At 34.8% G+C, this 24,793-nt stretch overlaps 1 protein-coding gene across 2 annotated transcripts; it reads left to right on the top strand.

Annotated features, from left to right (window-relative positions):
* On the top strand, positions 1-24,670 carry LOC144443425 (tetratricopeptide repeat protein 37-like). Of its 2 annotated transcripts, none has more exons than XM_078132894.1 (44): positions 1-137; positions 642-785; positions 1,501-1,644; positions 1,866-2,033; positions 2,440-2,568; positions 3,007-3,108; positions 3,626-3,743; positions 4,462-4,602; positions 4,841-4,942; positions 5,498-5,643; positions 6,106-6,195; positions 6,581-6,684; positions 7,205-7,331; positions 7,967-8,046; positions 8,701-8,800; positions 9,258-9,382; positions 9,819-9,854; positions 10,481-10,565; positions 11,192-11,223; positions 11,993-12,093; positions 12,407-12,602; positions 13,075-13,176; positions 13,448-13,583; positions 14,564-14,642; positions 14,939-15,000; positions 15,400-15,525; positions 15,970-16,044; positions 16,234-16,378; positions 16,714-16,807; positions 17,035-17,112; positions 17,499-17,626; positions 17,849-17,972; positions 18,263-18,437; positions 18,906-18,952; positions 19,138-19,210; positions 19,502-19,555; positions 19,965-20,073; positions 20,443-20,586; positions 21,002-21,120; positions 21,471-21,635; positions 22,036-22,170; positions 22,738-22,871; positions 23,336-23,453; positions 23,751-24,670. In XM_078132894.1, exons 2-44 carry the CDS (start codon positions 687-689, stop codon positions 23,829-23,831), a joined length of 4,728 nt encoding a protein of 1,575 aa, XP_077989020.1. In that variant the 5' UTR covers positions 1-137; positions 642-686; the 3' UTR covers positions 23,832-24,670. The 2 variants fall into 2 exon arrangements, with proteins under 2 accessions (XP_077989020.1, XP_077989019.1); XM_078132893.1 differs by having other exon boundaries at positions 20,443-20,574; positions 21,005-21,120; positions 22,036-22,173.
* Positions 24,671-24,793: the final 123 nt, after the last annotated feature.

Here is a 24,793-nt window from a genome sequence, read left to right on the forward strand (position 1 = left end):
TGCTGTCTAGTTGTGCCCCCGGTGCTGGTTATGCTGCTCGCATACCATGATGGTGCATGGTACTTTCATGAGTTTGGCGTTTACACCATGTAAATAGACTTCTGCAGGAGATGTACTGATGCTAAAAGTGTGAACGGGTATGTATGATGTGTGTAGATACAAAAATGTTTGAATGTCCACGTGACGAGAAATCGCATGAAACAGCTGATCTGGACTCAGAACTCAACTATTTAATATAGTACTGACTAGCATTCAGTTGTTTGCTGGCCAGCAGCCACTATCAAACATAAACAAACAAAACAGGTTCCAAATAGAAATATTCACTGTTCATTATTTCAGAATTGAAACATATGAACAAGAATTGAAAGTACAAGAGGAGAATAAATAGAGCAAACAAAGACTGGGGATATAAAAAAATCGTTTTACACCAAACATTCCACTACTACTAAGTAGGAACTTCAGGGTAGTTTACTCAGTACAATATTGAAATAAAGATGTTTTCCAATATTCCATGATCTATAACATTGTGTTATTTCATTTTTTTTTAATTTTATTGTTAAATCATATATACACTTCTATTCTGTATGATAATCGACTTTTGTCAGTACCATTACTGATAATTCTTTTTGTTAAATTTCCAGGAATACACTCTGTCTGGGAAAAGTGTTTAATAGTTCAAACCCAAGATGGCAAGTGGAATGAGTAAAGAGATAAAGAGTCTTTTGAAGAATGCCAAAGAAGCAATCAAGAATAAAGAGTACAAGGAAGCGCTGAAACATTGTAAAGTGAGTGTAGAGGCTGTCTGTGGTTTCAAATCTCAAATCTCTTTTCACCCTGTCTAGCTCAATGAGAAAGATGGGTGATTTACATGATACTTTTTAGTTATAAAACCATATGAGCATGGATGGAGAATAGTTCAGATCACCTCTCTTTCAATGTAATTTGCTCATTGCTGCCCGTTTCACAAGTCACTGAGAGTTGGTCATCTATGATCATTCAATTTGAATGGATCACTCAGGGATCACCAACATCCATCCCTTCCTAAAAAGTAACTTTGTCCTCAGGGAATCACCAACATTCATCCCTTCCTAAAAAGTAAATTGGTCCTCAGGGGATCACCAACATCCATCCCTTCCTAAAAAGTAAATTGGTCCTCAGGGGATCACCAACATCCCTTCCTAAAAAGTAGATTGGTCCTCTATTTTTTTATTCAATTGGATCATCCTTTTTTTCAGTTTAATTAGATTGTCATGATTAGATCACACCTTCTTTGATATGTTAAGATTAACTCATTACAGTTGTTTGTAGTTCTCCAATATTCTATGCTACATGGATAACAGTTACTAATAATTGTAGGATATCTGTTCCACCATTGGCTATATTTCACACTCTATAACTGTCATGGTATTGCCATTCATAGTCTTCTTCTTCGATTTACAGGACTGTGCCTACTGTATAATTGTTTGATATCCATGTCTTAACTTCATTCTCACTTATCAGGTTGTGTTGAAGCAAGACAAAGGTAACTACAATGCATTGGTGTTTGTGGGTGTGGCTGCAGCTGAAATGGAGCAGCCAGACCAAGCTAGAATGGCCTATAAGAAAGCTATAGAGTCTGAACCAAATCAGATACTGGCATGGCAGGTACAACAATCCCTCACTTTTATTGATCTGTGAAGAACCAAATACTAGTAATCATCAATTTGATGTTTTATGATAAAGAATATAATCTCTGTAATAATATGATTTTACTTCTATGTCATGTGCTATACTTCAGCAGTTTCTAGTCATAAATTTCTTTCTAAAGCTTTCGAAATCCAAAACATGATAACTATTATCAAATCTGTCATTTTATTTTATTTCAGGGTCTGTGTGGGTTTTATGAAAAGAGAGACAATCCAGAGTACAAGACAGAACTGGTTGATGTATACATTAAAATGATGGCCATTTATCAAGACACTGATAAGAATAAATGGAAGGACATTGCTGTAAAATTAGCAAACCTTCACACACAGTTAGGAAATGATCTGAAAGTAAGTGATACCTGGATCATGGGTATTGCGTACCTAGGTAGGATTCGGTGTGTAAATAATCCACATGAAACTGTACATTACATATTGTTGACACATGAGCCAGTGTTCCTGAATGTGTAGTCAATCACCCCTTGGACATAATGATAGTCCTGGTCACAACTACAGTGCCGAGTGTTTCACCTGATACCTTAGGTACTCCAGCAAGCTGTAGGTAGTTTGGAGAATAAATTAATAATTACAACACAATGAAACAATGCAGTGAAACTTGAGTCACACATTGACGACATGGTGACAAGATGATCTATATAAAATAGGCGTGCATACTTGACATAAAAATTTGTATTCAACTAAAGATATAGGATTTGGTTATTCAACTAAAATATTGTGGAATGTGTCTACTTTTCAGAATGTTGATGTTTGGCAACAGGTTGCTACTAAAGCAGACTTGGATGATAGCAACCATCAAGAAGCCTGGAAGAATGTATCAACTGTCTTGTTATCACTGAAGTCACTGCCAACAGAATATACAGAATTGGTAAGAGAAGGACATAAATAAGATATGGATTTTTCTCTAACTTTTATCTTGCCAAATTTATTTTTTCCCTAGCAGATTCATCCCTACAGTTAATCTTAATCTGTATAGAAAACTTACAATCTCTGTTAGTACACTTGGGGATGGCAAACAGATATTAAAACCTTGTATGATTTGAATTGAATATTTTCAGGATCTCAGTAATAAAAAAAGTCATTTTACAGTGTCTGGTTTTGCGTTTTAAAAAAACATTTGAAAGAAATTTGGTGATGTGGTGAGGATTCATCTCAGTATTAACATTACCTTCATTGTCTGTGGTACTAGGAATCTATGGAAAGAGATGAAACAGTGACACTGAAGCTTGCCAATGACCTTTGAAGTAGAAGAGAAATATTTGACAGTCCAAGTGTTTCACCTTGATTGTTTCTATTTACTTTTCAGTTGGAGCAAGCATTAGAAACTATTGTACATTGTATACCAGACAGCAGTACAGAACATGAACAGTGGTATCAGAAATACATCAAGAATTTATTTGACAACTATGTAAGTGTTATTCTCTTTACTCAACCAGAACTGAGTTATATTTGATTTGTAATGGACATGTGTATATCCAATTGATACAAATATTTCATTGCGCTGTGTGTCTTGTCACCTCTACTCTTTGTTCCTGAATGGAGAAAGTTCATTGACAAGATCTGAACCATCAGTCAACCAAGCTGTATATATGGGGACCTGGTAGGACAGGTGTTGTTATGTGAAGGATCTAATATGTATTTACAGAGGCTGCAATAGACCTAATGAACCCCAGGGAGTTGAGAGAGTTACATAGGGACATTGTGCTATATAGCTTTGTGTCAGGGGTCATCATTGTTCAATGCTATGATCAAGACATTCATGGTGGATTATCTGTGTCATATCGTCTGAACTTCAAAGAATGTTAAGAAACAAAGACTGGTTATTCTAGAATCAGTAGAATCAGTGCAGTGTTAGAATGGTGATCTGATATTTCCAATCATCACCTGATGTATTACTGATTCAATAAACTATCTTTTACTTTCAGGCATTTGATCAGAATGCAGACAAGTTAGAAGCAGAGTGTACAAAGATGGCCGCTATGTATTCCTCATCAACCTTCCCTACAGAAACCTTATGTAAATTTTATTTACAGAGAGCACAAGGTATCACACAAAATTCAGATTTCATAATTTTCTTAAAGTCGTCTTTTTCTGAAATTTATACCTCTGGTGATGAATTAAAAGAAAGAAAAATAATCTGAAACAGAATTTACTATTTTAGATCTAGATTAGTCTTGTACGGCTTCTAGTAACAACTTGGCGGATGGGGGGGGGGGGGGTGGTAGGAGTGGGGGTGGTTGTATTGTGATGATAATCTCAATTTGGAGGTGATCCCACAGTGTGCCCTCTAATGAAAAAACAATCTTTGTGTTGTGGGCCAAGTTGACAAAAAATATATAAAAAATAGGTTTCCTTGTGAGTCACACATAGCAAAGGATAGGGGAACATCCAAATTTTGGTTCATCTCATGAAATTGCTGTGTATCAATGGTGCATCAGATTGGCTTAAACGGCACAGTCGATCCCAGTCAAAACCCTGCGGAACTCAAGTGTAGACTTTACTGAGTTAACACTCATACCAAAAAACACTGTGACTGTCACAAGTTTGCACATATTCACAGTCACTGTAGAAAATTGTTTTTCACCCTTCAAAGTATAGAAGTAGATAACTCGCATGTAAACTAATATTTTCATTGTGAACAAAATTTAGCAAACTACTGTTTTCACTGAAAGCAATCATTTTTTCACTTTCCTAAATAGTATGTATATGTCAGAAGGTTTATTATCAAGAATTATTAAATGTAATATGACATTGGTTACAGATATTGGTTCTGACAAGGCTATGAAAGTGTACAGTCTACTACAGGACAAGGACCCAACATCAGCAATGGCCACCATTGGGACTGGTTACATCAAACTGACTAATAAGAGTTATATTGCTGCAAGAGAACTCTTACAACAAGGTGAGTGGCTAGTTCATTTTATGTGACACCATATTATGAAGTAGATAATACACTGTTGCAAAATATTCTGGTGTGAACGAAGTCTTGTCAAAAAATATAAAGTTTAGTTCACATGTGGAATAACAACTATTGCACTCTGAAGAATGATTTGATAAAATATGATATACAATATGCAAATAGTATGATATTATATATTATATTCAATTAATATTCTTATTAACCAATATTTCATTTTCAGGGGTGAATAGCAACTCTTCTTTTATATTTGGATGGTACTACTTATGCAAATCACAATGGTATCTCCATGACGATAATGGAGTTGAGAAATCAGCAACTCAGGGTATGGTGTTAGAATTTGTATTGTCTCTTGACTTACCAACTGTCTCAGATTGTTGCCAAAGCAACCAAACTGATACCAGGTCTGAAAGACCCAGGTCTGAAAGTCCTTTCAACTCCAAACAGATGGTGTCAGCTAAAATCTACCAATAGTAAGATACCACAGGCTAGTAAAATGGTGATTTGACAGAAATCTACTGGATTGCCTCTGGTATTAAAATATGGCACCCAAGTGACAGATCTGATCATCAAGTTCAACACTAGGGGACACAATACAAAGTCTTCAAGGAACATGTGGCAATGGACATCCGAAATAGTATTTCATTGAAAGATCAGTCAATATCAATAAATTAAATAATCCTCTATTGAGGCCCTCATTTCTGGACTAAAAGGTGCTCTGAACTAGTGGCCAAGAAGATAAAATCTTTTGTTTTTCTAATAACCAGAATATTGTAGACTGTGCTGACATGATGATCTCGACTTGAGTTAAAATAAAACTCCCCAGAGAACATTCTGAGGTTAAAAAATGTTATATGTCGTTTTTGTCTGTTTACCTCAGGGCTAAAGTTACTGAAAAGAGAAAACACATTACCACCAGAAATGCAGAAGAACCTACAATATGAACTAAATTGTATGCTGTGTGAAAGCTTGGTGAATACAAAACAACCAAATCAAGTCAACAGAGCTATTGAAATTTACAAAAAGGTAAAGTTTCCTTATTTTAATGTATTTACATTGTTTAGTGTTGCTATTGATCTTCTTACAAAGGAAAGTCTATTTAGCACTTGCATTTTATTTTCAATTTAGGAGACATATATTTGAACTTTTTGTGGCAAAATAGTGTTATAGCCCATAACTCCACCAATGCAAATGTTCAGGCAATAGTAAATAAGTATTACCTGTGAGGTTTGTTTACAAGGGAATGGCAGTGACCATGTGATAACACAAGCAAAACATGTGGCTGTTGGTGAAAAATAACCCTGCATATCTGCGGGGCTCTTGGCCAATCAGAATGCAAGATTTGTGACGTGTGACATGTAATGATAAATAAATAGTAACAATAAAGATTTATAGTAGTACACCTAATCTCTGCAAACAAATCTCTAGGTACAGATAAGATTGAACTCTAACTTGTCTAAACTAACAAAACCTACTGATTTCTTTCAGCTACTGGATGAAGAATCTACAAAGATTGTCATTCTCCTTGGACTATGTAAAGCATACCTTACTATCGATGATGTGGAAAAAGCTAAGGAGGTAAGAACAGGACAAACAGCATAATGTAACTTTTGGTTTTGTGAAAAAATGTTGGGGTGTGGGGGTGGGGGGGATAAAGTGGTGTATTGTCTGTCACATTGATGAGTTTGACATGGCATTCAACATAAATTTTGAGAAAATATTCACACATTTATTAAGTCACCTGAATTCAGTAGCCCAAAGTGTTTTTGCTGAGGTTTGTGAACCTGGTAACTGAGAGGGCAGTCTGGTAACATTTGCATAGATTTCCAAACTCTGTAGTAGAATCTTGCTAGGAACCCCAGTGTAAATACTTTGGGAACTCTGGTCGATTTTACCTTCTTACTGCCCTTTATAGTTAACAAAAACACTGGACTGAGGTAGTTATTGTGTTTATACTCTACAGTACATTCAAACTGCTGCAAGTATTGACAGTCACCAGTATTCAGTGTTAGCAATGGAAGGATGGATAGAATTCTTACAAGATAACTACCCTGAAGCTGAAACCAAGTAAGAAAATCTTTATTTTATAACCATAATTTTCATGACAAATCAGTAATCTCAAGAAATCTCTTCCTCATCTAGTTGTCAATAGAAATGCATCATAATAGCATTGTTTGTGATTTACTGAATTTAGAAACATCACATTGACACACACACACACACAGACAGACAGACACAGACACACACACACACACACACACACACACACACACACACACACACACACACACACACACACACACACCAGCAACAACAACAACAGCTACATACTAAAAATGCTCCCCATGCAAATATTTTATATATGGATGTACAGATACGAATGTAGCATAAAATGCTGAAAAGTGTTCTACATATGACAGATGAGATTTTCATATTAAATTCTGAAGACATACTTTTGCCTTTGAAAAGAATTGTTGTCAAAATTGTTGATTTTATTATTTGACATATTTGAATTATATTGAGGACATTAATAATACATTGTGTAATCTGTCTAAATTTCATCATCTTTACATGTATTTTGTCTTAGATTACTTCAAGCTATTGAGATAGCCAAAGATGAAGGCCTTTTCTACTATCAACTTGGCAGAGTTTATTGGCAGATGGACAAACAAATGAGACTGGACAAAAATAAATGTTTCAACAATTTCCTAAAGGTAACATTTGTGTTTGATCTCCTTCAACACATTTTTTTAAAGGAAATCCCAAGGATTTCTGACTTCTATATGTATAGTATTTGTAACTCTTCTTTTCAAATCAAAATGTCACCAGTTAGAAGACTGGTTTATTACATTTCAGAAGAGTGTGAAAGTAAAAAATTGACAAAATCACCATGGTTTTTGCATCTCGCTATAAAAGCAAGATGTTGACCACCAGAAACTTTCCACTTTTGATTTTTGTCTGTCCCTATAGTGCGTATTTTGACCATGATGGATGTTTTGTTCAGAGTTATTGTCTATGGACCAGTACTTCTGCACTAGGATTAATTTTAGCTGAATACGTTCAACATCTCCCACAAACATACATTACATCCAATGACCAGACAAGCTAAAATTACTAGTATTCATTTGTATAGAGGTGAAACAGTCTATATTTAGCTAATGTGTAAGGTGTCAATGATTATTGTACTGAATACACATGGCCAGTCAAGTTAGTTATTTACAAGTACTGACTAATTTCCCTTGCTCTGTTCTCCAAAATAAGTGTGTCTGCAACATCCTAAAATGCCATTCTGCCAAAATAAATATGTTAGTGAAATTATTATTTGTTTTTTGTCTTTTGTTCTTTTCAGGCTGCAAAGTTGGATCCTTATCATTCAGATACCTTTTTATACCTAGGCCACTACTATCAAATGATAGCTGTAGATACCAAGTAAGTCAATACAGATACCTTTTTATACCTAGGCCACTACTATCAAATGATAGCTGTAGATACCAAGTAAGTCAATACAGATACCTTCTTATACCTAGGCCACTACTATCAAATGATAGCTCTAGATACCATGTAAGTCAATACAGTAGTAGACCATAGACCATGGAGTAGACTTGACTTAGGGTGCAAAAGTTACAGATAATACAGTTCCTAAAAAGTACTAAAGTCAGACACATTTCAAGTTTACTAAGACTTTTTTACAATGGGTAGAATGTAAATCAGTCATTCTTGATTTCTTTTTGAGATATCGATTTATGTTTTACACCATATCCCTACTTTGTCTTTTCTTTTAAACAATTGATAATTATGTTTTAGAAAACATTGGTGTAATCTGTTCCATGTTCCTATTAGCATGATTAGAATATATACCTCATTGATCAGACCTAACAGTGTGAATATACACTTCATATGTTTTGAGACTTTATAGTCAAAAGGTCACTTAAGGTCAGACACTGACTTAATTTGAATATGCAAATCAGAAATACATTTTGTAACAATGTAAGGCTGTTCACATATTAGTTCATAGTGAACTGTTATAAACATGGCAACTTTTCCGAATGATTTGTGACTAGAATACATGTATTCGTTATACAGCAAAGCCAAAAGATGTTATCAGAAATCATTTGACCTTGACAGACGTAATGATGAAGCTGGGGCTGCCTTAGGAGATGCATTGATTGCACTGGGTGAAGAGGTAAGTGTACAAGAACTGGTACGAAAATAAACTATTTTGATTTGTAACAATGTCATAATATATAAACTAATAAGTATATAACATGAACTGGACAACAAATACATTGACCTGATCAATGCCATGTACCGTATTGTGCAAAAATTGTGTTCTGACTGAGCTAGTACCTTACTGGCATCAAACTAGCTCAGTGCTAACACTGGACTGGCACTATCACCTTACCAGCACCTATCAGCAACTTGAAGGGTTATTGCAAGCACTGACCCAATGTCAAAACTAGGTGAGCTTAAACACCAGGCTGCATCTGGCAAGCAAATCAGAAAGAGATTGCTGTGCTATACTTTATAATGGAAGTGATGTACTTAGTAAATACTGGGTCAGTGTGACTGGCATTTAGTATAAATAAGACTAGAATTCTTCCGTTGAATCATTTTCAAATTGTGTGTTCTTTATCTTGTAGGACACTGCCTTAGCCCTGTATACCTCCGTGACAAGTAAAGCTAGTGCAGGTTCTGTAAAATGGGCCTGGTTGAGATTAGGGTTATATCAACTCAAACAAAGAGATTGTACTCAGGCGGTTACCAGGTAGGATATGTGGACAACCAGATTTTTAAATTTCTAGTGAAATAAAATGAAATAGATACTGTAATATGGGAGTGTAATACCAATAATCAGAAGTTAGGGAAATTATGAAAACTGAAAGTATTTGCTATTCAGAAATGTATAACAGAGTTGTAGAAAGTGTGTATGAGATAGGAAGTATGACTGGTTGCAGAAGCTAAGGAGGACTTTGTGCAAGTGGTACAGATAGCCTTTCCAGGCGCTTTTGATACATAAATGGAAAATTTCAATGTCTCAAGTCCAGATAGTGTGAAATATTTAAATTAAGTTATTCATGTTGGAACTAACAGTGTATATAAATATAGTGGTTAACAAAGTCACATACATTTGTTTTTTATCACTTATGTATGGGTAGATTTATCAATTTTGTAATCGTCTGAAACATTTTTTGTAACCTTAGTTTTCAGAATGCACTGAGGGCAGACCCTAAGGATGTGTAAGTATACTAAATGTACAGAACATTGCTCTGGAAATTGGTGCTATAGAAATTTGATTGATTGATTGATTGATTGATTGATTAATTGATTGATTGATTGATTGATTGATTGATTGATTGATTGATTGATTGATTGATTGATTGATTGATTGATTGATTGATTGATTGATTGATTGATTGATTGATTGATTGATTGATTGATTGATTGATTGATTGATTGATAAATGTTTCTCTAATAGTCATTGATTGCATTGTTAGTGTTCTGTAGAAATCAGTACATTCCAAATTTGTACATTGCATTATACATACACACATAAAGAAGACTAGGCTTCGTTCTATATAGAGAGAACTAGTGTACCTATGTAGGTATAACCATAACATTGTGAAATATATATGATGTGAATCCTATGTTTTACATTTATCTGATGAAGGCTAATAGATTGTGATAGATATCATGTGACCTTTGACCGCACCTATGGAAAACTGTAACTGAGCATGCATGTCGGTGTCATGCTATGACACCTACAAGTAACATGTTACTTTATCTTCAACTTCCAAATACTTGAACTGTTCACAACTAAGCATTCACATTGAACCATATCATTTGACACATTTTTCATCTGTAGATGTTGTTGGCAGTGTTTGGCCGAAGCGTACATGACTAGAGGCAGTCATACTGCAGCATTGAAAGCATTTACTAGAGCTTCAGAGGTTTGTCAGCAACTTTTTGTCTATTCATGGGACATTTAAGTTATAACATTGAGGGCGCTGTTGAAATTTGATAGACAGGCGTGTGTGTAGCATTGAGGGCACTGTTTGAAAATTTGATAGACAGGGGTGTGTGTAGCATTGAGGGTGCTGTTGAAATTTGATAGACAGGGGTGTGTGTAGCATTGAGGGCGCTGTTGAAATTTGAATTGAGGGAACTGTTTGAAATTTGATAGACAGGGGTGTGTGTACAATTGAGTGGTGATGAAATTTGATAGACAGGGGTGTGTGTAGCATTGAGGGAACTGTTTGAAATTTGATAGACAGGCGTGTGTGTAGCATTGAGAGCGCTGTTGAAATTTGATAGACAGGGGTGTGTGTAGCATTGAGGGAACTGTGAAATTTGATAGACAGGGGTGTGTGTGTAGCATTGAGGGTAGTTTGAAATTTGATAGACAGGGGTGTGTGTGTAGCATTGAGGGTAGTTTGAAATTTGATAGACAGGGGTGTGTGTAGCGTTGAGTGCAACTGACCCCCTCAGTCAATTCAGTTCATGATTTTAAACTTGTTTTGACCATTTTAATAATTTGTGTTTTGATCAGTCATATATTTCTGTCTTTTCTTTACAGCTTGATCCAACCTCTGTGTATTGTCATTTCCAGTAAGTACTATTTTATATAAATTTATCTGTAACTCTGTGTGAGAGAGTGTCATCTGTCATTAATCATTAAATCATGTTTTATTATCAACTTTTAATCAAGACGTATTGCTAAAGATGTTGACTGTTCTTAACATTTTTTAAATCAATATAAATGTGAATGATAATTTGTTTAACTCAGATCTAGTGTTGATCAGTCATCGAATGAAAAAATATATAAGCTTAAATCCTTACCTTAACTTTTAAATGAGCATAATTTTTCTTCCTGACAACACTTGCTACTACTGGTATCAATTTTAGATATATCATAAAATTCATCATTGCTAAATTTGGTAGTATATATGCATTAATCTTTACTTTGACTTTTTGAAACAAACATAATTGTCCTTCTGCCAGTTTTAGATCTAACATAAAATTCATCATAGCTACATTTGACAATGTTTGTGCCTGCAGTCTATTAAAGTATCTGTCAAAAACATACCCAATATCAAATCGTTGCTGTTAATATTTCAGTCAACTGTGTATCATATTTTTATACAGACTTCAATTCTCAAAGGTAATGTATTGTGTGCATCATACACTTTTACTGTTTCTATAGTGTCATCTATATAAACCATTCCTATAAACAGTTGTAGTGTATGACATCCAGTCATAAGTTTCTGTAAAATTTTCCAACAATGAACCTGAATTTTAACCTTCTCTGTTGTACTTCCTCAGAATGATGGTGAATAAAGCGTTTGTTTACTAAGTAATTTTGTTTCCTTTCTATTAGAATTGCAGCCATAAAACAAACCCTAGGTCTGCTGTCAGAAGCAGTTTCTGAATACAAAGTTATTCTAGACACCTCTGCCAACTATGTACCTGCATTGAAAGGTAAGTACGCCATTAAATCTCACAAAACGAGATCTTAAATCTCACAAAACAGATTTACATAAATATTTCAAATATTGTTCATAGGAAAATAGTGAGTGAGTCCATGCTAAGGAGGCGTCCATATTTACATCAGCATCATGATCAGTCATATGGCAAAAACTTTGAAACGTGTGTAGTTAGTTGAATAATATGAATTTAGTTAGCTTTATATGTAGCGACCAAGCCATTTGCCAAACAAATTGTTTTGTGATGGTATCAGACTAAATTGATAACTTCTACTCTTCTTCTCTGATTTTATATTACATGTGTATAGGTATTGGTGAAACCTACACTTCCCTAGCTAGGTTAGCCCGTACAGAGTTCTTTAATGGTAGGGTGGTAGACTACATAACTGAATCCATCAAACATTTAGCAAGGGCTGTCAAAAATAGACCTGATGTGTCATGTTTATGGAAGTTACTTGGTGATGCCTCAACATTGATTCACTGCATTGACAAAGAACTAGTCAGGTAAGTATTCAATTTTGAGAGTAACCCTTATACCCTTATACTTCACTCATCACTGACATCAGTGTTCTTCATGACCTTCTTGCAATTCCTGAGAACTCTCTTGATAAAGTGAAAATCACACCCCAAATCATTTCATTTTTATGCTAAAATGATACAACAGATATCCAGACTATAGATTCTTCCCTACCTGGTAGGTGCAGAATATGTTACAGGCCTCTAATCTCCCGCTGACAAAAAAAAAGTGAGAGAGAACACTGTTACAAATATGTAGGCTTCTTCAAAAGAATTAATGATTATTTACCTTCTCCTTTTATGGTGTTGAAGTGAATTTTCAGTACAAGAATATTCCTTTGGGTTCAAAAATAAGTATGGTATCATTACTGTGATGTGAGATATTGGCCCTAAGTCAAATGCAGATTACTTTGTTGCCAGAATGTATTGCTGAAAATGCAGTCTTTTTTTCTATATGAAGGATTGGGGTTCCACAAATTTTGGTTGAAAGAGGATCTAAAGATGTCTCCTTGGATACCATGGTTACCATGGAAAAGATTCAGGTTTTATCACTGGGTGCAAAGTAAGTATACTATGGTACTACAGTTATATCTAGCACAAGAAAATTTCGAAAGATCAACTTTATATTGCTTCAGTGAGTACTATCAGATTTTAGGAAATGCAATTTTCGAACAATTCCATTTTCATAGAATTTGATCAGAAAAAATGTGTACTACACAGTTTAGCTTTCTCTTTCATTACATCTCTTCAGATCGCTGGTACAGTTACATTGGAATTTAATGCAAAGTTACCAATACTGTATATGTATGTTTGCTCTCACTTTCATCATATAGGTGTTATGGTAGAGCTTTGAGTTTGAAGCCAGAATGTAGTAGTCTATGGCATGACCTGGGTATCAACTATTACAGACAAGCTCAAGAAATCAGTGATGACAAGGATGGCCCTGAACTAGCTCACAAATCATTGAAGGTACATGATTAATAAATAAGTCTTAGATGACACAAACAATGTATATGGTTAGGTTCACAATTGTTAACATTTTATGTTTACCAGATGTGAGGGCTAAAACTGGTCAAAGTGTTTAGAAACCTGTACATCATTTTAGAGGGTTTTGTAAACCATACTATTTTCCTGTTTCTGATTTTTGGTGTTATTTCCTCACATTTACCCATTGTTTGCCTTTTAGTATTTTTGCTCAGAAAATTGGTCTAATAGTTTTGATCCAAGCACAGTCCCTCTATCACAGGGACTAGCTGTGTTGCAGTCAGGTGATCATACCACCACAGTCAGGTGATCATACCACCACAGTCAGGTGATCATACCACCACAGTCAGGTGATCATACCACCACAGTCAGGTGATCATACCACCAGTCAGGTGATCATACCACCACAGTCAGGTGATCATACCACCACCATCAGGTGATCATACCACCACCGTCAGGTGATCATACCACCACCGTCAGGTGATCATACCACCACAGTCAGGTGATCATACCACCACAGTCAGGTGATCATACCACCACAGTCAGGTGATCATACCACCACAGTCAGGTGATCATACCACCACAGTCAGGTGATCATACCACCACAGTCAGGTGATCATACCACCACAGTCAGGTGATCATACCACCACAGTCAGGTGATCATACCACCAGTCAGGTGATCATACCACCACAGTCAGGTGATCATACCACCACAGTCAGGTGATCATACCACCACCGTCAGGTGATCATACCACCACAGTCAGGTGATCATACCACCACAGTCAGGTGATCATACCACCACAGTCAGGTGATCATACCACCACAGTCAGGTGATCATACCACCACAGTCAGGTGATCATACCACCACATGGAAATCAACTGTAACTAGTAACCTTAGGATGTCTATTCTATATTTCATTTGACTAAATTTTCTTCTCATTTAAATTTGTACTGTATTTTTACAGTGTCTGCAAAAAGCTATCACCATAGAAACCAGTAGTCACCAGCACTGGAATGCCCTTGGTGTTGTTGCAGCCTCAAAATGTAAGTCTTTTCTATTTTCCATTGGTATTTTCTAACTGCAGAAAACATTAAGGTTACAGTAATATGATTATGCCTGTGCACACTTAATGTAAGAAAATAATTACTGAAATAATAGCATTTCTGAACATTTTAATCAACATTTTGGAACACTGCAGAATCAGTGAAGTAGACACAAGTTGTCATGATGTAGAATGACCTTGATACATAAATTCTATATTTTTTGTTTGAATGTGTAACATGGTTTTAGAATATTATATCTAACAGAAAAATTTGACATAATCTTTTGGTATTTACAGATGTAAAGAAATCCAAGATGGCACAACACGCCTTTATTAAGTCAATCCATGCTGAAAATAATGTAAGTTTATAGTGCAAAGAGATAATAACTTTATCAAAATTAGTGTGCTAAAATCAATGCGATATGGTTGAAGCCTTAGTGTAAGCAGTAACTAACCTGTCTAGTTACTGGATCAGTGACTCCACTTCACTCTTTCTTGCTGGAGTCATACAGATCCATCTAGTAGACAGACTAACCTGCAACTTAGTCAAATATGCAATGTATTTTGACATGAAATAATAGCACATGTCTAAGCTGGATTAGTTCGAGAAACACATGTTTTGTATTCAAAATCAGCATGAAAATCCTAATAAATCCTAACCTTAGTTGAAAAATATCCTGGCCAGTTCCTAGTGAAAGGAGTTATCATCACATTTTCATATCTGTCTTTTTTTCCACGTTTTGTTTATATTCTAACAGAATGTGATAGCCTGGACAAATCTTGGAACTCTGTATCTAAGTCATCATCAAATAGAGTTAGCACACAAAGCATTCAAAGTAGCACAATCACTGGAACCATCCTATGTAGCGTGCTGGATAGGACAGGTACAGTTTGAGTCATCAGCCATATTTTTTGTACCTCCTGTATGAAAAGGAGGAGGTGTTTGTGGATATGGTGTGTCTGTCTGTCTGTCTGTCAGTCTGTTTGTCTGTCTGTCTGTCTCACTGAAACCATCCTATGCAGTCTCCTGGATTGAATAGATATGATTCTGTTCACCAACAGTGCCTAATTTGTTCAAATTGTGGAAGTTGTGTCCCTGACATAACCCCAGAAGTACCCCTTCCCCCAGTTTGCACTCATTTTGTGAGTGAGACATGAATGATACATCGTACCCACCAAGTCTGTAGTAGAACACTCACCCTAAGTTTGGGGTGGCCACAGAAAATCCACCCGACTTGTAGTCCTGCACTTTAACACTTTGCCTTGAGAAGCTGAAAAAACCTTGAATTTTAGTCTTTTGTCATAGCATTCTATCTCTATATTTACAGGCCTTGGTGGCTGAAAACATTGGAAGTGAGGAATCAATGGATCTCTTTAGACATACCACAGAACTAGGAACCCATGTAAGTCTAACAAATTATTATTGATTTTTCTTGATTTAAGTTAATAATTGTCCCAAGGCAACAAGAATTGCCCACCAGCAAGCATGCAACCAGCTTCATTAAAATTGCTGACTTGCATAGCATACTTGATGACATGAGTGAGAGCTTTCTTCAGTAATGAAGTATTATATCATATATCCTCTCTTTCAGTTGGAGGGTAGTCTTGGCTACGCCCACTGGGTGTGTCATACAATATTTGACAAGAAGATAGATAAAACATCAGAACTATACAAGTACAATATTGTACAGATGGGAGCTGCTACTTCAGCAGCTGTAAGCATAGGAAAATATACAGGTAATATGAAATAATATGTTGTTTTATTGAAACTTATCTTCTCTTAAGCTTTTAGAATATTTTATTACTATGGTACTGTAACAAATGTTGTAATTTTTTGCCGTTGATCTTCTTGTGACTATTTTTTGTGATTGTGCAATATCATGAATAGAGGATGAAGATTGTGGGAAGGAGTTGCACAGATGAAAATAAGATTTTGTTTCAAAAATTTTGTAGAAAAAGTGAACCTGCAATTCTGAACTGAAATTAGTGTTAGTGCAATTTAGATTCTAAATGTTTGTAAAGTAATGATATGTATTTTTAATCTATGTAGATTGTATTGTTTTCCTTCACAGACAGAAGACATGATAACCCTACAGCTGATAACATTCATGGACTGTTACTGGAACATGAAGGGTCATACAGACCAGCCGCTAAAATATTTGAGAGGTAAAGTTGTACAAATTTTGTAAATGTAGTATAAAAAGTAACCACTTTTGAAATTTGTACTTACAAATGTACATCATGATAATTAGTTACTATTAGTATTATTATTATTAATATTATATTGCTATAATACTTATGTCCTTGGTGAAAGTATTATTTTAGTCTTAGGTGAAAGTTTAATACAAATATGTTTTGATAATCATAAATTTATGTTTTATTTCTGTTTTCAGAGCTGTCCATATACTTAAACAGAATGATAACAAAACTCAGTTGAACATGGCCTTATCAAATTATGGGAGAATGCTATGGTAAGACATAACAAGATTCAGAATCATATTCTCACTTAGATTCAGTGAAAATGAAGAAGGAATCAATAAGTACATATGTTTAATTAGGAAAGCTTCAAATACTGATATGAGCAATGTGAACAAATCACTGACATTGAGTAAAGGATGAGTTTAAAGATGACAGAAAAATGATCTCAAAATGCTCAAAATTATATCACCGAGACGACAAGGAAACCTAGATATTAGCATATTAAATGATAATTTTGCATTTAGCAGTTTACCGTGAACCACTAAGAGCAAAGTTTCAAGTCATATTCCAACCAATCACAATAAAAATGTGTTAGTGATGCCAAACTTTTTACAAATTTCAGTGATGAAACCTAGAAGTTTACTTCTTGATATTTCAGCACTATAGGTAATCATGAAGAAGCTACTAAGCAGTACCAAGCAATCTCACCACTGACTGATTTCCATGATGTATGTGGCTTGGCTGTAGCTCTGTATAAAAACAACAAACTGAAAGAAAGTTACCAAGGTAAACAAGTTATGATTATTCATGGTCCTAATCATGTTATCAACAACTTTGATCTGATGGAAACAAATACATACTGTATCATATTAGATACACTTTTACTTTTTTAATTACATCATAATGAATATAGTCTTTCTAATGCATGGTTAGTTGTCATAGAAACAAATATGACGAACAAGATTAGCAAAACTTGCATTTGTATCATATTTATTTAACTTTTTTCAGCGTATGAACAAGCCTTACAGTTGGCCAGTACTACAAGTGATAAATCTAATGTATTAGCTGCAATGGGAATGGTAGCATACAAGTTTAAAGATGCTGACAGAGCAAAAACTTTACTCTTCAAATGGTGAGTGAAAAATCTTATGGTGAAATCTGGATATTCTGAGTTCTATGTTTGAAATGCCAACCTGGGCTTCCATGACTTTGATTTTTATCTCTAACTTTGCCCCTCTTTATAAGTCTATGGAATCAGAAATTTCTATTTCAAAAATTATTATTCAGTTTTATAGCATCCTGTTTGACCAAGAAAAAGCCAGCTTTTACTATTTGTACAGTTGCTCTACTATGGCACTAGAGGGCGCTATGAATTGAAACTTGTGCACTTTTCATCAGAATTCATATACTTTTGTCACTCAGTTCCCAACTGTCTCCACCATGCACTGAAGGAATCCTAGCCTTGTGTTCACTGGGTCTTCAACAAGGTGACTTTACTTTAGCTTCAGCTGCACTAGCAGAGCTTCTAAAACTTGGTGATGATGAGAAGTTTTCTGTTGATGTCAGTTTTATGACTGCCTGTCTTTATGCCCTACAGGTTGGTGAAATATTTCCAAAATATAACTAATTTAGTATCAAGTTTTGGCAGTGAAAAGATATTAAACTCTTTTAACTGTCTGTGTGGTTAGTTTGAAGGTATACATTTGTTAATTTGAAAAAGGTTATTTGTCATGAGAAAATGAGTGTGATGGGCCCACCATTTGACACCATGATATGATTGATTATTACTTCATGTGAAACTTGATAGAAATGGTAATTTTATGGAGATTGTCTGAAAAGCCATAGTCCCTACTTTCAAACCCTTATAGATGACAGCATACCTGTAATAGTTCCAAAGAAATCCTTTCCTCAGTTTTATACCATGTGTAAAATAGACACTCATTAGTAAAAGATTACAGATATTTGAAGAAAAAATTTCGACCATAATCGTAAGATGTATCGGTAATACCGCAAAGGAATGACTTTCTGGTTTCTAAAGATGTAAAAATGATTCTTTTTTGTACAGGGAAGTTACAGTACTGCCAGAAATCAAATTCTAAAAGCTATACACAAGTAAGTGACTTTCTGCCATAACTCAGTCAATACTGTTCTGTCCTTCATCAGTTTTTGTACATTGGATGATTTCACGTATAAGGTGCTAATTGTTTGATGAGAGTGTGAACATGTCAAAACTGAAAAGAGTAACCTGTTACATGTATTGCTGTTTTTTAAACATATAAATGTTTGTTTATTTGTAGGTATCCATGGAGAGCAAAACTATGGCAACAAGCATCCAAGTTTATTATTCAATTCATGCCTGATAAAGCAAAGGTAACACATAAACAGTAATTACAAATGATATGGGTGCAAAAGTGCATTGAACTGGAAAAGGTTACCCCATGATAAATAATTTGTAGCATGATTCCTATGAATCCTTCAAAAATGCATGATGTAAAGTGATGAAAAAGATACCAGATATCAAATAACTTCATGAAAGCAATATTAGACTTTAGGTGTTGATATTTACCATGCTGTGCATGTGGTAGTTCAGGTTTCAAGTTTCCAATGTCACTACATAGTTCCAAGGGGAAACAAAACCTGGTAATATTCTGTATTTTACAGAGTGCTGTAAAGTGTGGCCAAATAGCAACAAGTCAAGATTTTACAGTTTCCAAGGTAAGTAATCAACTGTCTCATTTAGATTTTAAAAAAAACTTTTCTGTAAACAAAAGATGACAGGTATGATATAAACATACATGACTGGCAATTACATGGAGGAGTTTAACTCCAGCATCACACAAACTACAAAATATAGTGATAGTTTTAACATACTTTTCATTATACTTACATGTACGGTACTTAATTCAAGTAAGTAGATAAAAGCCGATAGTCACCCACATTTTCATCACTTTCTTGATTTTTCAATATTTTTCTGGCAACATTTAGTATTTCTCCGTTGGCTTTAGTAGACTATTAAGAATGGATATGGTAGATTTCTTATGTTTTCTTCGTGGCAAAGAAAAACAGTTTGATTTTGGTTTAGATTTCTCATAAAGTGTCAATATTTACCCGTATCATTTTACAGAATGACTCATCATTAGCCATGGCACAGTTGGCAGCAGGACAACACAGTCAAAGAGATTCTAACAACAATAGTCTGAAAACAGCACAGAAAATGGTTCACCTTTATCCAGGTAAGTAGTTATCAAAGAATAAGACCTTTCCTTTGGACAATACAATATACCAATACCGACTACTGTCCAGTGACATACTCTGTAATTCATACATAGTGTTGATATTGCAGTATACATCCATGTGTAAACTTCAAATTACACTTCTAGTGACTTGGAATTTTGCACACACCAAAAAGACTTACTAAGTATTCAATTTTCCAGTAATGCAGACTGCAATCTTCAATGCATCTCCAAATGTACTAAAAGTACATTTACAAAGAGTTATAGGCTAAGCTTAACTTACATTGGTCACATTTTGGAGTCAGACTTCTTAACTTGTCATACAGTGTAACAGTTGGTAATATATTTCTCTGTATTTTCATATTTTAGGTGAATTACACAATTGGGCACAGTTGTCTGCTAGTTGCTATGCCGATGAGAGGAGATGTAAGGCCATAAAATTGAAAACTAACTTTGACAACAATTTGAATGTGAAATTGGCACAATTTGTGTCACAGCAAGGTAAGAATCAAAATTTTACAAAATTTCATATTCTTTCCTTTCACTACATCAAAGTGCAACTTACACATAGTCTGCAACTTTTGAATAATCACGCATATGGGGGTACTGGAAGGTTTATCAAGTGGGTTAGAATGTTTGGATGAACATTTGCCAGACATTTAGACATCTTACTGGCCCTAATTACCACATGTTGAATATATAGTTTGCAGTACTTACTGCAACCATCATGAAGATTTTGTGAACAAATCAGTAAATGTAGTATACATGTATACAAGCCTAAGAAGGTAATCTGCAAACATATGTATGGTTATCAATTTACATGCATTTTGAATACTTGGAGATCAATACAATTATGTATGTAATGAAGTACCATGTTACCATCAACACAAACTTTTCTTATTTCTACATTTTCAAAAAAAAAATCTACCAGCAAGTAACTCTGGTGAGGTTAAAGGTCAAGGGTTACATCAATGGGCAACTAAACAAACAATAGATAGTATGATACAATCAGGACAGTATGAGAAAGTACAAGATTTGATCCAAAGTGTAAGTATATTTTTATTCCATTCCATATAAGGACAACCTTACCATTTATGAATTTGCAAGTTGGAACAAAAAAGAACATTAAATGTTGTTGGAAATATTTATTGAGTACAGAACAGAACACTGTTACAAATGGAGACATCAAGAACTTTCTGATGTCAAGTGAGAGGGTCATTGTTCTTGTTAAAGCATTTCATGGCAATTAGTCAGAATTTTGAAAAGAAGAGTTACTCAGTTTGGTGCTGGTTATAGTATAGTGGATTAGAGATAGGAAATTTAATAAAAATGTCAAGTTTTAGGTCTTGACTGATATCAGTCATTCTATTTATATCATTGACATATTCTTTCCACAGTCAAAGTCTTTATACACCTCTCAGCCACAGTTACTATCTCAGCTTGAGCTGATGAATGCAAAGATGGTTATCTGTCAAAAAGGAACTTCTTCACTTGGTGAAAGTGAGTTGGAAGTAATCCGAAATGCAGTAGTTAAAGAATCTACATCTACCCATGCATGGCAGGCAAGTACAAGTACTGTATTCTCTGATTTCACATTGACCTTGGAGTAAAGATTAGGGTTTATGGATATAGTCACACTTTTAATGCACTCATCAATTGAGATTCTTGCATTTGGTCTCAAGTCTTCAGTTGGTCACATTAACACATGAAATGAAAGTTGTCAATATGAATTGAATTTCAGATATGGTCGCATTTTGTCTTTTCAAATTTTATCATTGCTGGACATTATACAGCGGAGAGTGTAGCTGATCAACTATTTCAGTTAATTGTATTATTTTTTTTTTAAGTTGTAGGAATATTGTTTTATGAGATCACTTTTCCTTGTGATTTTATCAACAAGGCGATGACAAGCAAGAAATGTTGAAGTGTCGTTACTTACTCTGAGACTATCACTTTCTGCAGATGTTAGCTGAAGTCTACAAGTCTCAGGGGATGATTGTAGCAGCAGAGACGTGTTATCGACAAAGTTTACAAGTTGCCAAGTCAGCAAAAACAGTGCCTTTGATAAGACTTGCATACCTGGCTTTGACCTTGGCAGTGGTAAGAACTTAGTATCAAAAGTGAATGTTATAATCCACTGTAATTCACAGTAAATGTTTTGAGTTTGTTATTCAGTTTTAATTTTGGAAAGGAAAATGTCCTCTTTTTTTATTTTTCCAAGTTACTAGTATATTCCAAGGGGTCTATGCATTCACCTGATTGTTTTGCAATCATTTACTCACTCAATCCGGTCGTTATTTCACACAAAAGAACACGGGTATGTTAATTTTATCCAAAAATAAACAACGAAAAAAGCCCGAAGACTTGAGCAAGTCTAGACATCAGTATAAGAAAATATGCATTTCTGTTTTGTTCTGAGTCTGTTTTGCATCATCTGTTAAAGTAAATGGTATCAACATGAAATATTTCTGAATCCCAAACTATTTCAAAATAGCTCCTCTATGCAACATTACGATGACATTTGGGTTATCTTTGATATGGAACATTTGAACGGAGATGACAAAAATAATAAGAGTTTGTCTAGGGAAATGGGTTTATTTTGGAAAGCAGTGGGTACCTATGACAGAAATCGTTCTAACTTCTATTACTCTTTTCATTTGATAGGCCAGTAGTGATAACAAAGAAAAGTGGACTGTTTTATGCCAAGAAGCCACAACAGAAGCCTTGAAGTTAGATCCACAGTGTACAGCAGCTCTACTCATGCAAGGAATACTACACTGTAATGCCAAAAACCAAAGGTATTGTATATTATTACATATGTACCAGTGGTTACTTGCATCTGTCTGTGTGCACACATACTAGTGGTATTTACACTGCAGTACAATACCGAAAACATTAGTACATACCTGTATGCAAATGAGGGCACAATCGTTCCTCATACACAAAATCACATGATCGCACTGTGTAATTTTTATGGGACATTACTTTTTTTGGATAATAACTGAACCCAATGACAAGCATGTGCCAGTGTGGGACCCCAGGGGTATTTGCTCTCATGCTGCTGTATTACTATGCTTATGAAAGCATGGCTGTAGAGAACAATGCAGGCACTTGTACAAATACCCTGAGTACATATATAAGATGTTCTATCACTACCATTTTAGCATTGAATATGCAATAGCAAAGACCAAGAACTTAAAGAATAGAAAGGGTACCTTTAACATAACAAAATAACTTTGAAGGCTACATTACACAATTTCAGGCAAGCTAAGAGATCCCTACAGCAAGTAATGTCACATGGTGGTGATCACAGTCTGTCATTGGCTAGATTCTACCTGATGAAGGTTTACCTAGACAAGAAAGACCAGGATGCAGTTCAGGTACACTTATTAAAATCTCCCATCTTTGTGTGTGTGTGTGTGTGTGTGTGTGTGTGTGTGTGTGTGTGTGTGTGTGTGTGTGTGTGTGTGTGTGTGTGTGTGTGTGTGTGTGTGTGTGTGTGTGTGTGTGTGTGTGTGTGTGTGTGTGTGTGTGTGTGTGTGTGTGTGTGAGATGGATACTACTGATACAGATCATCCTGTCAAATAAAAACTGCAGGAAGCAAAGAATGCCATTTGAAAAATTGGACATATCCTTTAATTTGCATTTCTTTAACATTTCTTCTCTATATTTTTCAGGAGTTGTTAAATGAAGCAAAGATGTCTGCTGATCCAGGACATGAACTGCTGTTGAAATTGATTGAATCGTCATCAAAATAAAATTAAATAAAATTAAATTAAAAATCATGTTAGTAGAGTGAACATATGGAAATGTGAAGTAATTATTTTGACATGAACTAGTAATATTTTGAAAGCAATTACAGAAGACAATTTTTTCTTCTGCTAGACTGAGAATACATCAACTAATCCGTAGGTTAATCATCAGCTTGTATTCAGTGGATACTGCCTTTTATGTAATATTTAGTCCCTGCTAAAACATATTATTTATGTGCTTGCTAAATGCTTGCAGCTGTTTCTCTGCAGTGCTTCACGATAATATCAGTGTTTTTTGGTAGAAAGGTAAGTAGTTAAATTCTGCCCAAGATCCCCAGATGTTTCACAGGAATTCCCCATCAAAATCAGGATGCAAATCTATGCAAATTCCTCTGATACTAAGGTTCCCGCCCTTTCACAAAAAACACTGCAATATTTTTAATTTAAATTTTGCAAATAGAAGACATTATTGTGCATATTATTTTTGCTTTGTAATCTTATGAAATATACCTTAATATTAATTAAATTAATTACAAAGACATTTTATACCAACTGGAATGTTATTTCTATACAAATGAACTTCAATTTCCTATTTTGGGTATCTTCTCTGCAATTCTTAATTTTACAAGAAGTAAATTTCAGTGGCAATAAAATTATTCCAAAGTGAAAATGAAATGTAATGTTGACACTCGTAAACTACCAAGTATATAAACATTATTACATATTTTAATTCCAAATAAATGCCTTTATGGAAGGTAGATTCTTCAGATATTCTTTTGGGATGGAATTTTTTTTTTAGAAATTTCAGTTGCATCATAGGAATGTGTTTTGTCAAGAACACCATCAATGTATAGAATAAAATCAATGGTATATTTACAAAATAAAACAATCAATATAGACATAGAAAGGTACTTTATGGCAACATTTTTATTTACATTATGCTTTATGCTTTATGTATAATGTGCTGA

This window comes from Glandiceps talaboti, chromosome 12, assembly GCF_964340395.1.
Source record: "Glandiceps talaboti chromosome 12, keGlaTala1.1, whole genome shotgun sequence".
NCBI lineage: Eukaryota > Metazoa > Hemichordata > Enteropneusta > Spengelidae > Glandiceps > Glandiceps talaboti.